The sequence below is a fragment of the Pyxicephalus adspersus genome, chromosome 3, assembly GCF_032062135.1.
Source record: "Pyxicephalus adspersus chromosome 3, UCB_Pads_2.0, whole genome shotgun sequence".
In the NCBI taxonomy this organism is placed as follows: domain Eukaryota; kingdom Metazoa; phylum Chordata; class Amphibia; order Anura; family Pyxicephalidae; genus Pyxicephalus; species Pyxicephalus adspersus.
The window spans coordinates 35,114,229-35,130,127 of record NC_092860.1 but is presented as its reverse complement, the minus strand read 5'-3'; the positions used below and the strand labels follow the sequence as shown (position 1 = coordinate 35,130,127).

The window sequence follows — 15,899 nt, the reverse complement described above, 5'->3', positions numbered from 1 at the left end:
ATTTATTTTCCTAATGTACAGGCATAATTACTCACTTATTTAGTAAGACGAGTGAGATGTGGAAAATGGGTAATTGTATTCTAAATAGAGAAAATAACTTTCCAAGCTGCCTTAATCTGAATTGCTGTAACATTCCAGTAAGTCCTACTATTGTAAATTATGTTGTAATTGTCATCTGAAATGGGTTGAGGAGCAGTACCTGTACGCACCAAAGCACACTAATTAACCGAAAGAATTGAAATTAACAGATGGAAAATGCAACCACAAAATGTCCTGAACAGGTTGATGGCAATCAGCACTTTATAACAATACATAATGTGGAAGCGAAGCGTTGTGAGCATACGTGCCTGTAATTCCTAATGTTTTTAACCAGAAATGACAAGGCACTACAGATATGGTAATTAAAGTGTAATGATGCATACGTTTTATTTGATCCACATATTATGCTTTCTGTTTGATTTCAACAAAGATATGACATTCACATTGTGGCAGCGGAAGACCAAACTGGCTCTTAATCTGGCAGTGAAGTAGATGTAAAGAATATTATTTCAGGAAAAATACTTGATCACTGAAGGCAAATATTATCTATTACTGAATTACTTTATATATTGCTGACATTTCAGACTGCATTTACAGAGTGCATAGAACTCATGCAATTTGAACATGCTATCTGAGGAGTTTGCAGTCTAGTAATAATCAGACTTGTGAATGCCCCAAGAAAAAACCCCAGACATGCACAGGAAGAACACACAAACTTCAAACAGGTATTGGCTTTCTGGAACACAGCAATTCTCTTACTGGATTCTGGACAAGCGCATGATTGCTGGAAACATGAGCACAGTTTTTAGGAGTTTTTCGGGGTATACTTGCAAATTGGATTTTGGCAGTTGGGTGATATGTTTAAGAACTTCTGAAAATATAAAATAAAGATGATTGTTTTATTACATCAGCTTATTAAAAAATATGAATTTAAATCCTTGTTCTTTTAGGCTGGCCAAAAATAGATAAACAAAAGCAACTTTTTTCCAGATTTCAAGCTTCCATTGCTTTTTACAGTGCTGCGTCTGAGCAACATTTCATGATAACACTGGCCTAGGGAAGTGCTTATCTGCCTTTTAAACATAGGGAGTCCCTTAAGATAACTTTCAGGTCTTTAGGGAACCCTTGCTATAATTACTATACCCCCAGTGCTGGCCAGTGGGAAGAATGTCACCCTTACAGATAGTCCAAAAAATCATTGGTGTCAATTAAAATGACCTGAGAGTACTCATTGCTCAAGGAACTCTGGAGGAACCCTAGTTAGGAAACTCTGGCTTAGGTTAATCAGAAGAGCTTCCTAATGCTGTAAGTAAATCTGTGTGGAGGTGTGCGATCATCAGATGAATTTTGCACAGATATAGTCAGATAACTCTCCTGTCTGTTCTCCTTCATGATGATATCTGGCTTAAACTCCATTTGACATACATTTGTTGCTCATAGAAATAAACAATCAATCAAAGGCTATGATTGATTTGAGTCAGTTTTACTTATTTACTTTAAACTGGAAAAAGTCTATTCCAATTTTGTTGGATCACCCAGGTTCACCGTTATGGTCTATTTTCTCAAGTCTTGGAGAGCTTTAATAATTCAGGCCCATTTAAGTCGTGTTGAGCATCTACCTGGCTAAACACATAACTACAACGGTCAATACAATCTAATCAATTCAACTGATACAAACTCATCAAATCAATTTTATTTATAGTTGCTTCTCTGTGATGCATTTTAAGCAAAAAGCACTGTATGCTCAAGCACAAGTTTGTGTGAAACACATTATAGAGATCATTCTATTTCCTTTTCATGACTAGTGTTCAATTTATTTCAGTTGCATAGCAATTCATTTAGAATGGCAACTTACATATAAATTTCATGCGTTAAATATTGATTCAGGTCTGGTGTTTCTTCTCTTTCCATGTGTTGGCTGCCAATTCCAAATGCAACATACTTTATGTGAATGACTAATATATTGTAACGAAATGTACAAGTATGAACAGACTGTGACTGTTCTCTTCCTACAAATGTCATTTTGAAGGATGCGAGTTTTGGGATATTTCCCATAGTTTCATAATAAAATCCATGACCACACTTACAAATTCAACCAAATGCTGTCTTTTGCATTTTAGATTGAAAATACAGTAATATTTTGAAACTGGTAAAATAGAAAAATTGTGATAGATACATCTCTAAATCCATAGACTGACTGTCAATCAGTCTCAAAAAAAGATGTGCTGTGTCTTAATCTTTATTAGAATAGTAATACAAAACCCCATAAACCCCACAATAAACTAGCAAATAAAGAAAATGCTGCCATCTGGTGGTGTAAATAGTTACAAACCATGTCATTAAACTTTTGAATTTAGGCAACAATGCTTTGCTTTTGTATAGTAGATTTTCAGAGTCAGTTCTTATATTTCCCCCAAATGTGTTTTTCTTTTCAAAAAGAAAAAATCCCCATTTTAGTACTGTCCACATGCATAACTTTTTCTGCATTTGAGATTATCCTTTTGAAGGTAAAATAGAAAGTATTAAAGCTGACTTTTACTTTATATAAAAGGATGGCAAAAATTGTAGCATATTTTTGTTCTTACTAGTGTTTGGCTCTGACACCTGAGGATTAGGCACACGTACAGCTCTCATTGTACAGTTAACATTAGGAAGATACGATTTTTCATTATTATAACATTCAACACTGCTATCAAGATTTGTATTTAACATTCCTAAAATGAAAGAGATCAGCAAAAAGGGCTTTCCTGGAATGTAAAAAAAAAAAGTGGGACCGGCACTTTTTTAAATTTTTAGGAAGACACGTCACCAGATTTTGTGCCTGTACAATGTGAGATTGGGTGATGTAAGAAGAAGAATGAAGAAGAGAGCTGGGCCCTCCCTCGGACCATGAAAGAAGAAGGAAGCCGGGATGGCCCAGGAACTGCTGGACTCGGTTTGTGGAGGGATCATTGGCGTTACATCTGTAATGGTGTTTTTTTTTGCTGTTATGCTTTAACAAAACAAATGCAGCTCTTATTGCAGCACTCTCTTTGCTGCTGTACCCTGCAGACACGCATTGCTCCTTCTCTCTTCTTGTCAGCCCAGGGTGTCATGAACGCCCCTTTGGGATATTTTATTTTATGAAAGCACTGGGGATCATGGGATAAAGCCGCAGAGAACGGAGTCACAAATACCAATACTACGCCCTGCTGCTATTAGAATTACCCAGAACAGCGGTCACCAACCCGTGGTCCATGGCTTTGGCCGGTGCACCCCCCCCCAGTGAAGTCAGGAGACGGAAGGACCCTGCTTGGGGCCGCAGCAGCCAGAGCCATGGACCATGTTTCCTATATGGATCCCAGGCTCAGGGCGGTGGGCAGGTTCTGCCATCATGACGTCACTATGGGGGAAGTTTCTTACCCTTTGAGACACCCTGCTCCCCACGCATGCAATGTCTATAGCTGGTAAACTTAGTGGGAAAGGGAAAGAAAAGGCTGGGGGTTTTAGGCAAAATATTAGTTATTATTCATATTGTTTAGTGTGTTATATTCGTATACAAATATAACACACTAAACATATCCATGATAACTACTATTTCACCTAAAAACCCCAGCCTTTTCTTTTTCTAAATTATCTAATATATTTGGTGTTTGCACACAAGATATTAATTCAAGGATTAGATAGACCCTCTTCCTTTTTCTGGTAAATTTAGTGTTCCGTGAGGTCCGAATGGTTGGCGACCGCTGACCCAGAGGGGAATGGTACATATCATATAAACATCTAAAAATAATGGCTGAAGGTACAAAGTGCGCTGTAATAGGACATTATGACACTGCAATGTCTCTGAAGGACACAGTGCACTGTTATCACACTATTTTTCAATTTATTTTAAAACACAGCATTACTACATGGGATTTAGGTACAGATTTTATTATGAAAATGAATCCTCAAGTAACACCCGATATGAAAAAAATAAAAAGGGCCGTCAGTATAAAATATTTCTCTTTCTATTTTAGACAACGTCGGACTTTTTATCACACAGCAGCCCGGCCCATTCACATCTATATCACTGCGCTGGGTGACCGTGCCCCAACCAACATGGGGATCGCGAGATTCCGCTTGTCAACAAGCTTTATTGACATATTAACATTCTAGCGTCATAGAAAGTTTACGCTGTCGTAAAACGAGTTCTGCTCATGCGCAGTCAGTCTCCAGTTCACACGTGTGTACATGCTGTAGATGGCCTGGATTTCTTTGGGAAGATAAAAGGAGTGAACGGAGGAAGAAATAACAGCGACTGTAATACGGTGCGTAACGGAGAGTGGCGTTATCCTGGCTGGCATGTGTGGGTTATTGTGAAGTGTACAGGCTCTGTGCCTGGACTACATTGCGTGGAATCCTAATCATATTATTGATTGATACCAGTTCCTGTGTATAGAACACGTTGTTATTCCCGTCCCCGCATTCTGCAGGATCTAATTAATGTTTACTTTTATTAACAATCATATATTCTCACAGACATGTTGTAACTCTTCAGTCTATGGAAAGGATATTTCTGCTAAAATGAAATTTTTCTGTGGGCCCTGTCAGTTTTTATTTTTGTATGAGAGGAGCCTTCCCCAAAATGGAGAAACTCACATATAGAAAGATTTTCCACCTTTTCCTGTTGACAACCTGATTTTCCTGTCCTGCAGTAGTGGTCACCGGGATGGTGTTCTAAAATCCCCCTGACTTTATATAAAACAAAGTAAAATTTACAAAACATTCACCGTTCAGGATCAGAAGTGCTGGGCTGACTGAATTTCAGGAATCGGACCTATTGTGTTCACAGAAATGACTGTGGGCGAAGTCTACACGTTTGCTTAAAGCGTACCTAAACTTAGAAATTTCCCTTTATGTAAAAGGGTAGCCAACCCTTTTATGTTAAGTAAAAGTTCTGTTTGTTTGTTTATAAAAAAAAAGGTGCAGCACCGCCCCCATATTCTTGATCGCCTAGGTCAATGGAGAATGAATGGGAACGCGAAGTCTCCCGGTTTACCTACGGAAGGGATCCCCGAAGGATCTTGGGCGTTTCTTCTGCACATGCCCGAGCCTTTTGGTGCAAAGAGAAAAATTTGCCGATCCCACACATGCGCAGTGCGATCGGCAATTTTTTTTTTTTTTTCAGCCTACGTCACCCGATTTTGTGCATGAGCAGCTCAGCGTTGTTTGCCAGGGAATCCCAGCTTCCCCTACATGCAACAGGAATGAATAAACATCATCCTGGTCAATGAAAATGGCCAAACATTATTTCCAGGAAGGAAAGGTGGAGGAAGATGGTGGTACCCTGCAACGGGACTGGGATAGGTGAGTATTGTGGCTTTAGGCTACATCCACACGTCAGATGATTCTCGTATGATAATCGCCTCGGGGCTGATATCGGATGAGAAAGTGGATTGTGTTCAGCGCTTGTCCTGGCGCATCCATGATCGGCCAGAATGGAAGTGAAGGGGAGAGAGCGGGGGCGGGGGGGGGTGGGGGTTTACGCTCTGTTGTTCTCCCCTCTCCATAGAGCAGAATGGCGCTGTATGTACAGCACTCGTTCATGCATTGTGCAGTCTGTTGTCATTGGAAAGGATTGTGAAAGATCCTTTCCTACGACAATTATTGCACGTGTGTGTTCTTCTTTAGTTCTGCTTTAATAATAACTCAGAAAGCTTTGTTTGGGAAATCCAATATTTGGATTTATTGAGAGTACGTTTACAATAAATAATTTTTTTTTAGTCTGGTATATTTTATTCTTTTTTTTTTTTTTTTTTTTACAGTGATTACCATGGAAGGAAAAACTAAAAAGCAGTTCAAATCTAAAAAGACACTTCAGATGGCATCCCCTAAGGGTACAATGAAGAAAAAAGGTAAATCACTTTATTGGGTTTCCTATAGAATCTAACACCAAGATATTCAGACTACTTATGTTATAACAGTAATGTGTTATTTCTTACAGTAAGTGTTCTTAAAGGAAGGCTATGTACACACATGCAATAATTGTTGTTGGAAAGGATCTTTCATGATCCTAACTAACGACTTCACCATGCGTGAATGAGTGCTGTACATACAGCACTGTTCTGTTCTGTGGAGAGGGGGAGAAGGACAGAGCGGCACCCTGCTTCGCTCTCACTCCTTCACTTCCATTATGATCGTTCGTCATCCATCGTTTATGGATCGGCCAGGACGGTCGTTCAGACAATAGACGACGAGCGCTGTACACATCCAAGATTCTCGTCCGATATCAGCCCTGAGCTGAATATCGGACGAGTACCATTGAACATGTGTACCTAGCCTGTGTCATGATTGACTGATGAAAATAGCAGCTGTACAACTGTCTCTAAATATTACCCCGTAATCTGTCCCGTTTGATTACTGAATGACAAAGCGCTAACAATCGCTGCTGTTTTCTCTTGGGGAGAATGTGCCAGGGCACCTCTCGCTTGTTCTCTCTCCTCCAATCGTAGAAATACGCCTGCATTTCTTCCTACCCCACCAAGTTTGCAATCAATATTCTCAGTCACACACAAGTATTAAAGATAGTTACAAATAAATAAAAATCCTACAGTTGCTAACCAGCTTTTTGAATATCTCTACGCTTTGGGTGGAGATTTGCTGTTCGTCAGCAGTTCTAAAGACTGAATGCCATGATATAAGAGAATAATTAAAATCCCTTTGCCATCACAGCATCAATCTAGTTAATCTATTGGATTGGGCAGATGTGTCTAAACTTTCATTTTTGGGTTTTTATCAATATTTGTCATGGAAGCCTTATTTTTTCTTTTATTGGCCCACATCACCATGGCCTTAAAGAAAAATGTAACTACCACCACCCACACACCCTCATCATAAATATCAAGTGCTTCATATAGAAGAACATGTGTCAGCTGATTAGGAGGACATTATGAATCCTGTGTCGGCTCTGATGCCATCTATCTATAGAGTATACACAGATGTTGACACCCAGAGTGGCAGGGACACTTTGTAATGTGAGTTTAAATGGGTCAGGGTGGGCTCCCAAGATGTTTTATCACTTTCCCTAAATAGGTAAAGCGCCAGAGCCTTTTTATTGACCATTCTTTAGAACACTTTTGTAATACAACCTCTTGTTATCAAATGTAGATTTAGACATTTTCCTTTTTTTCACCCCATAGCATTTGGCTCCCCAAAAAATCATGGCAAAGACACTGGATGGAGTCCAAAGGGAAATGCCAAAGTAAATAAATTTGAAAAGGGTAAGAAAATGGGCGTCCAAAAGGGAGGCAAAGCCGGTGTGAAACAATTTGGATCCAAGAAGACAAAACAGGGGGATGGCTTCACAAAGAAGCCGAGAAAACGTTCAGCAGAGGACCAAGAAGGCGGTAAGTTTATTGCATTTTGTTTTTTATTGGTAAGAGTTTTATTGTACAGTAATTTTGGGGGGAAAAAGTATATCCTCTTTCAATTCTAAGGCCTTACTTAACTTTGTAACTTGTTGTTACAAAAATGTCCTTAATTGTTTAAAAGTGAGCTGTTTTTTTATTTTAGGGTGATTACTTCTAGTTTTGTATGTTGGATTTAAGAACTATCCAATGGTAATACAGCAATACAGACCTAAAAGAGATTCTAACCTGCTTCTTTTATAGCCAAAACTAACCAAAAAGGGAAACAAAATTGGCATAAGTTCCACGTATGTATGTAAGCCCAAATGTTTAATCAGTCAATTAGCATTTTTAAGCAATGTATTATTTTAAGGACATGGGGTTCGTATTAAAAAAATCACTATGCTTTAAAGCATATTTAACTTTCAAGCCTGAAAAGTAATACATGGCACTTTACTGGTAAGTTGGAAGGACACAAGCTTATCTTTCTTTTGTAACTACTAGTCCCATCAATCCAAAATGGAAATAAATAAATGGAGAGATGTTCAAAGTGTTTTAATTGCTGCAAAACTATTGCTCACATACATTTATTGCTGATAAATACAGGAGTGAAAGAGCTGGTAAAAAGAAAACTAATGCAACCTCTACATCCAAGGTTTGGTATTATGTAAACCTTTTGGGTCCCACATATAGTTCATGTGGCAGAATCCACCCTGGGCAATCTGTTTTGTCTTTCTTGCAGGGTACATTCTTCTTCACGGCCTTTTTAGCTGGGGAGGTTGCCCAGTATATTTTCCAGCTTCCCAGCATTTTATTTCTTACTAAACTGCCTCAATCTATTTACTGTGTCATTTTGTAATAAGGTTTAGAGCTGAAAGCAGCAGCACATACTAATCCAATCCTCTGCTCATCGACACTTCAACCTTTGGCATGCAGTGAGATATTGTCTTGTACGCTGTGCTAGTGGGACAGTGTTGCAGGCAGTAGTTTTTAGCCTCATTCAAATCAGAAGTAAGTGAAGGAGATGCTGCCGGAACCTGGTGGAGTGGGCTGAGACAGTTAGTTCTTGAGACCTCCAGAGTTCTGTCTGAGTCTTGGCAAGTCCATGTTTGCTACATTTATCTGTGTAGGGGCACTGTATGATGTTGATAGCCCATATAAGTTTGCATATTTTACATGTAAGCAGCACATCACCCTGCCCTCCAATTTCTAGGGTACTACACTGACCACTATAGTGACCATATGTGTGGGGCACTATGTACACTATTCTAAGTGTTACACTCCAAACCAATTTGGTTAGCTGTGGGGTTATTTGGGTTTGTAAACTATGGAATAGATAGAATCGAGTGGAAAAAGTTTTTTTTTTTTTAATTTAACTTTAGTTAAATATGATGTTTTTTTGTTTACGTAAGAGATACTTGGATATTAGCATATCTCTCAGCAGCTCTCATCCTCAGATGCACGGATCTCAGTGAAGCTGCTCTGTGCTCTGTGTCCTCCTGTGCAGCTTTCATGTGAAGGAGACATAGGCAGCCCCGCCCCCATCTCATAGCACGAGCTCTGCCTGTGAAATGTATCCATCTCTAGCTCTGCATGTCATTCTGCATCCTCACAGCTCTGTGTACAAACCTCCATATCTCCTAATATGTATGTCACAATGACCTGTAATTTTCAGGGTGTACAGGGGACCCTCATAGATACTAGGTATTACAATTTCAGCCCCCCAGCTTTAACGAATATCAAGATATGGGGGTCACAAATGTAAAAAGTTATGAAAATTAAATGTTGGGGTTGCTGTTTCTGAGGAAAGTGCAACTAGGAGTCCTAAATTGAAAGTGCAAATAGGGGACCCCGGAGCCACTAACATAGCACGGAGCATTGGGATGGGGCCCCTAAATATATACCTACCTGTCACAAATCTATACCTATGAAACTACTGCCTGCTTCTCTTCTTTGTACACCAATTTCTCTGAGATGGGGGTACAAAACTGAAAATATAGGTGCAAGTGTCAGGCACATTCTCCCCTTACAATCTCATTACTACAGCATCATTAGAACATAAAACACTCTGCCCATTAAAATGGTCTTCCCTGCCCTGTTACACATTCCTGTCCACTTATCTAACATTCTGAACTTCAATTCATGTGGAGACGTAAGAAACCAAATATATAGGTACAAGTGGGGAACACCTGTGACTAACATCCCCTAAAACGTCATCACTATGGCACCATTAGAAAATGAATTCTGCCCACTAAATGTTATTGAGGTTTAGGTACTGGAAGGTTACAGTCATGTGTAACAAGGAAGTGCATTGTGATGGACAGTTTTTTTTTTTTTTAATATTGTAATGATGCCATGGTGATGAAAGGTGATCGCCCCTCGTGTCTCCCACTTCCACCTATATTTTTGTTTCCCTGCACCTCTTAATTCTGGAGAAATTGCTGTTTGAGGTAAGATGCAGACAGATATGTGTAACAGAGCAGGCAGCACATTTTGCTAGGTAGAGATTTATGTTCTCATAATGCCATACTAACTACATTTTAGAAAGGTTTAGCCACAAGTGTCCCCCACTTGCACCTACAGTTTCAGTTTTCTATGCCTCCACGTGTACCTTAAAAATATCAAGTTATTACAACCAGCGGTTTAGGAGATCTGAAAGTTTGAACACAGCGAGTTGTTAGGCTGCAGAATATGACAAGCAGCTTTTACACTCACATAGTGATCACACTGCGCTGCCGATGACATTACACACTGCGGATAAACAGCACTAAATTTGCCGTGTTTTGCCACACCCCCTTTTTTACCACCCGGCTATAGCTTCCTACCACCCGGCTGAAAAAAAATTCTGGGGAGAACACTGCTTTTTATATTCAGTCGACATTTCTAAAGCCTCTTTTCCTTGCAGGCTCTGAAGCCAAGAAGCCAAAATGGGAGGACTTCAAAAAAAAGAAGAAGGAATTGAAGCAAACCAGGCAGCTAAACGAAAAGAGTAACTATGACATCATGACAAAATCCAAGCAGATTTGGGAGCAAATTAGAAGGTACAAATATCTGTTTTCTATTATCTAAGTCTTGTCATGGTCCAGACCATCATGTATGTGGCAGCCACTAGATAAAACAAACAAAAGTGTAAAAATAAACTGCTTCTGTAGGCAGAAACTTGAATAATTCAACATCTACCTCAAAGCACCCAAAAATAAAAGGCTAAAAAATAATATCCAATTAAAAGGTGACAAAAACACCTTCATTCCATACTTTTTACCTGCAGTAGTTTGATGGCTTGCATCATTCAGCCGACATCTCTGAGCCTAGGTTGTCCTAGACCTGCCTCTGACTGTGTCTGGACAATAATAGGAGTTGGTTTTATGTTTTCTCTGCAGGATTTGTGCTTTCAAACATATTTGATATGGACAGCTTTAAAGCCGCTTGAACCATTTCGTGCCTGGCAAATGTTGTGCTCCTGGTTTTTCACACATACCAAAAGTTGCATCTGGGGAAGCCAATAAACTTTACTGCATGTTTTTGGGATGTTTGGGAAAACCAGAGTACTCAAACCTTTGAGAACACAGGGAGAACATGTTACTCCTTGCAAGTAGTGTGCTGGTAGGGATTCAAACTTAGGAGTGTTATAAAGGAGAAGGTTCCTCTGTTCCTGTCCCTTCACTTCCTTAGTCAAAGGATGGGCGGTAGGGAGGTGACCATGCTGTAATAATAGGTCCCCTCCATATTCATTTTTAACCTATAAATAATTTTATCAAAATTGTAGTATTGTAACTCTAATTACAAAAATATCTTTTTGCTAAAGTCTGTGATACACACTTCTTTACATATATGCATAGATATTCTTACATTAGCTTCTATTTTTTTAAATAGATTTTTAGCATGTTTAAATGTATTGTTTAAACTGTTAATTATTCACGCATTGTGTTTTTTTTCTAATGACATCTGCATCTTTGATTATAGAATGTTAAAAAAATTGAACCTTTATGTAATCCTATTCTGTTATATCGTGTCTGTTTCTAGGAAAGACTGTAATGTCAAAAAAAGAGTCAAGTTAATGGACGAGCTTGAGAAGCTTCTTCGGGGCAATGTGAAAAGTGTGAGTGGATGTGATTGAACGGTCCTGTGGCCAAAGTCAGACCACATAATATGAGGCTTATGCTCTACATGTTTCAGCCCTAATTGCTTTTATTTAGCAGCTAATCAATGTGAGCTGCTCTGGCCTTGAGACAAATCAGTCAGTTTAATTAAACTACATAGCAGGTCAATATTTATTACATTTAGATAAGCCATTGGCTTCCCCTGAGACTTGATTATTGCAGTGTATCTGAAAGCAATTAGGAAATGTGGAACATACATGCTCCTAAATGTGGATAAAGTGGTATCTAATACTTCCTTGTCATCTAATATTTTTCAACTAAAGCTGTGTACATCCCTATTATGGAAATTTCCAGTTTTATCTTTTTTTATCTTGTGTTTATAAACTCTTTAGCATACCCGTGTGATTTTTATAGTGTTAAAGGTCTTAAATCTAAATTCTGTACCTTTTGACACATATACCATTTTTCTGCCCTTTAACATGGGCCAATAAGCAGTTTTGCACTGTGCTGGACACTGGAAACAATTTGTAAGAAGCCAAAGCCTATTTTTTTCCTTTTTTGATTGAAGAACTGTTGCTGTTCTTCTGATAAAAGTTTCTCCAGGCAGAAGTGACTGAAAATCTGAAACAGGGACATGGACAGCAATTTAAAATCTAACGGGGATTCTAGCTTACCTTTACTTTGCTAAATGAATGCATTTTGGAATGCTGTCCGTGTTGCTGTTGTAATGGTTCCCTTAATTTGTGTCTAGGAAAATGTCAGCAGGACAGGAAATGGTGAAAGTAAATCTTTCCAATTTAACTCTGGATACTTTTTGAGTAATATTAGTTGGACTGGTAGAACAGCTTTGTATGAACAGTTCTGCCTGACAATATGATTTTAGTTGTCTTTTACCCATTCGTCTCCATTAAAGGATCGTTTAGTAAAATTTACATTTTAACTACTTGCCTTGATATTTATCTCTTTTTCATGTCTTGTTTCTTACAGATTGCATTTGCTCATGATACGACTAGGGTTATCCAATGTTACATAAAACATGCTAATGAAAAAAGAAGGCAAGATGTTTTTGAAGAGCTTAAAGGTATTCTGTTATCTGGTATACTGTAATACATTGTTTGTCTAAGCATTCACAAATGTACCCTAAAACCTTTCTCACCCTGTCTATGGTATGTTACAGTAGTCTCCAACCTTTTGGAGCTCACAAACCACTAAATCTCCGGACCCTGGGCCGCGCATGCGCGGGGAGCCGTGTGTCACTCAAAGGGTAAGAAACTTCCCCCAGAGTGACATTGTCATCATGCCAGAACCTGCCCACTCTCCCATTGCAGGACTGAGTCCAGAGACATAACCCACCCGCAGCCCTGGACAGTGCAAAACCCCCCAGTAGGGTCATTCTCCTGACCCCGCTCGGGCAGCACCGGCCAGAGCCACGAACCACTGCTGGTCTCCGTGCTCTCACTACCCAGCTGTCGGAGGGACCCCTGTGTTACAGCATTATCTTCTTGCTTTTACCTTGTCCTTGTAGTTAAAGCTGCTTCTATTATTCCTTGTAACAATATCACCCACATTCTTGAAGTCGCAGCTCCTTGGAGCTCATTTCCTGTTGACCCTTTCCATACATAAGGTGTTCGACCAGACACTTGGTAGTCAGAGCAACAACATTATTCTGCTGGGAAAGAAATCAATGTCTGTATGTAAAATAGGTCAGAGAGGGGCAGGGGATCAGGAAGAGCTCGGTTGTCTAGCAGGTAGAGATGACAACACTGTTTAAAATATAAACCAAATATATTAGTTGTATATTAAAATGTTCTAAATCCTAGAATTTGGCCAGTGTTGGAGTATTTTTTTTTAAAAATGTAAGTTAAGTTTCATATCTATTTTCAGTGCAATAAAATGTGTTGATAATCGCTTATCTATTTTACAGAACACATAGTGGACTTGAGCAAATCAAAGTATGCCAGAAATATTGTTAGAAAATTCCTGATGTATGGGTATGTTTTTCAGATTTTCTACTTTCTTTATGTACTTTTGTAAATCTTCCAATACCTTTCATGTGGTTGATCTTGTGAAGAAAATAAATGGAAAATAATGATCAGAAGTAAGAAGTGAAAAATATATATTTAAATAAAGAGGAGTTATTATTTTCAGAAGCTGGCTTGTGCTTTAGCCACCTTGGCGGTGATCCTGAGTGTGGCTAGGGGTGAATTTTATGTACCAAAAGCAGGAACCCCGAGCCACGATCCAGCGGCATCCTCCAGCGATCTCTGGCCGGCTTCTGCATCGCATCCTAAGCTTAATCGATGTGATGCGTAAAATAAATTTATTGCTAATATATTATTTCATTATTTTTTTTAATAATTTTTATTTATAATTTATTATATTATAATTTATGATTTGTGTTTCAAACTTTATCATACCCGGTTATTCCTAAGAATTTAAGGCCTAAAATATTAAGCAACAAATTTCCACGCAAAACAATGTAATGCTTTTGACATAAAAATACTGAGAGGCTGCCAGGGGGGTTAATCAGTTCATGGAGAATGTTTAGGTTTACATGTAGTACTGTTTGTTCCTTTGCCTGATGAATAGATGTGTGATAATTACTTTGTTTGCCTATGGAAGTGTTATACCCAGCCTAATATAAAAATAATTATCTATAAAATAATAATATATAAATTATTAATAAATAGTAATTTAAATGTACTTGTGATCAACCTTTTAGTCATTAAAAAGGATATTGTTCTTCTCTGTTATTTTACGTCAAACACATTGTGGGCTGCACCTGGTCTTCTAAAGATTGAAAAAAAATGTGCTCTATAATGAATTTTTTTTATCAACATATTCATTAGGAAAAACTTCCTTGCTGTTTTGTTTAATCATGAAAGCGTAATAAATTATTTACAAAAGGGTAATTTTTCAGTTAGCTGCATTTCTGAAATACCTTCTACAATGCTGTCAGTTTTTATGCCAGATGTCATGACTGATTTCCCCATGCAATTCTTTATTAGAGGTGTTTAGACTATTTGTAGGTTTTTCTTTTTTATATTTTTATGTCCGTAGTGGATCACTTTAGCTAGGCTTAGTGAATCCAATTTGAATAAAGCAGCCAAATGTAGCAACCATCAATGTAACAAGCAGCTGAAGCGGAACTAAAAAAGAAAAAATTATACTTACCTTTATTTCCACAGGGCCCCCCGATCTCTCCTTACTTGTCCTCAATTTGGGCCCTGTAATCTTCCTTCGTCCTGGTGCAAAGGAAGCGCTGGGTGTAACCATCTTCGTCTGCTTTCTTCTTTTGGGTATGTCACCCGATCTTGCACTGGGCAGGCACGAGATCGGGTGACGTAGCCTGCTGTGAATGGTAGAAAAAAAGAATGCCGATCTTACCACCCATGCGTAAGTTCGGCATTTTTTTTCCATTGCAGGAGAAAGCCCCTTGTGCCATTGCATGTGCTAAAAGAGCTTCCAGAAGCCTCCTGGGCCTCTGTGCTCCCATTCAGTCTATTGAGTTTTTTTGTTTTGTTTTACTATCTGAAATCCATAAAATAATATCTTGCTCCATTAAAAAATCTTATAAAGTCTTGTATTTTCGGTTGAATTATATATGTTCATATTTACAGGTCAAAACCTCAAGTGGCCGAAATCATTAAAAGCTTTAAAGGACAGGTGAAGAAATTGTTGAGACATTCAGAGGCTTCATATATTGTTGAATATGCCTACAATCACAAAGCCATTTTAGAGCAGAGGAACATGCTTTGTGAAGAACTTTATGGAAACACATTCCGTTTTTTCAAGGTAATTAGCAGATAAGACTGGATATAGTGATTAAGCGACAGTGTTTAATAAGCGTTTAGGTGTTCAAGCTTTTGTGTGTGAGTAATGCTAATCTAGGCCAGTTTCATTCAAATAATCAACAAATTAAAGTCTGGTTGAATGAATACTTTGTTACTGAAAATTGTATATTCACTACAGTTTCCTTTAATTTAACCCTTTTGCATTATAAATAATTTGAACAAAACCTTGTAGCCAAACACTAGTCCACAGTTTTATTCGATAAAATCCCTGAATCATAAGAAAATGTATTAAAAACAATGCCGATCTTGATCAATATTTTGATTATCAAACATTGATCAAAATGCTATTTACTATTGAAGCTGCCAGTGCTATGGTATAGAATGGGAACGACTTCTGATATAAAACACAAATATACAACACTGTAAACACAAGTTATGATCTAGTTCACACAAGACATAGTAAAGTCTTCAAAAATATACTGCACACTGAAAACACTACAGTTAGAATTAGTATTCTCCACAAACAGCTGTTTTGGTCTTTTCTAAGTTGCCATATAAACATCAGATCGTTAACAAATTGGGAGACTTTACTTGTGAGT

The 15,899-nt window shown here is 38.3% G+C and overlaps 1 protein-coding gene across 2 annotated transcripts in view; it reads left to right on the top strand.

Annotated features, from left to right (window-relative positions):
- The first annotated feature begins 4,194 nt into the window (after window positions 1-4,194).
- PUM3 (pumilio RNA binding family member 3) overlaps window positions 4,195-15,899 on the top strand; it is a 35,466-nt gene continuing 23,761 nt past the window's right edge. Inside the window, exons 1-8 of one of the 2 annotated variants that reach the window (XM_072404209.1) lie at window positions 4,195-4,328; window positions 5,826-5,915; window positions 7,200-7,406; window positions 10,312-10,447; window positions 11,430-11,505; window positions 12,494-12,587; window positions 13,431-13,497; window positions 15,127-15,301. In XM_072404209.1, the coding sequence (XP_072260310.1) occupies window positions 5,834-5,915; window positions 7,200-7,406; window positions 10,312-10,447; window positions 11,430-11,505; window positions 12,494-12,587; window positions 13,431-13,497; window positions 15,127-15,301 (837 nt within the window). In that variant the 5' untranslated portion in view covers window positions 4,195-4,328; window positions 5,826-5,833. Of the gene's footprint in view, window positions 4,329-5,825; window positions 5,916-7,197; window positions 7,407-10,311; window positions 10,448-11,429; window positions 11,506-12,493; window positions 12,588-13,430; window positions 13,498-15,126; window positions 15,302-15,899 lie in introns of those variants that run through there. The other variant, XM_072404210.1, reaches the window with a different exon arrangement.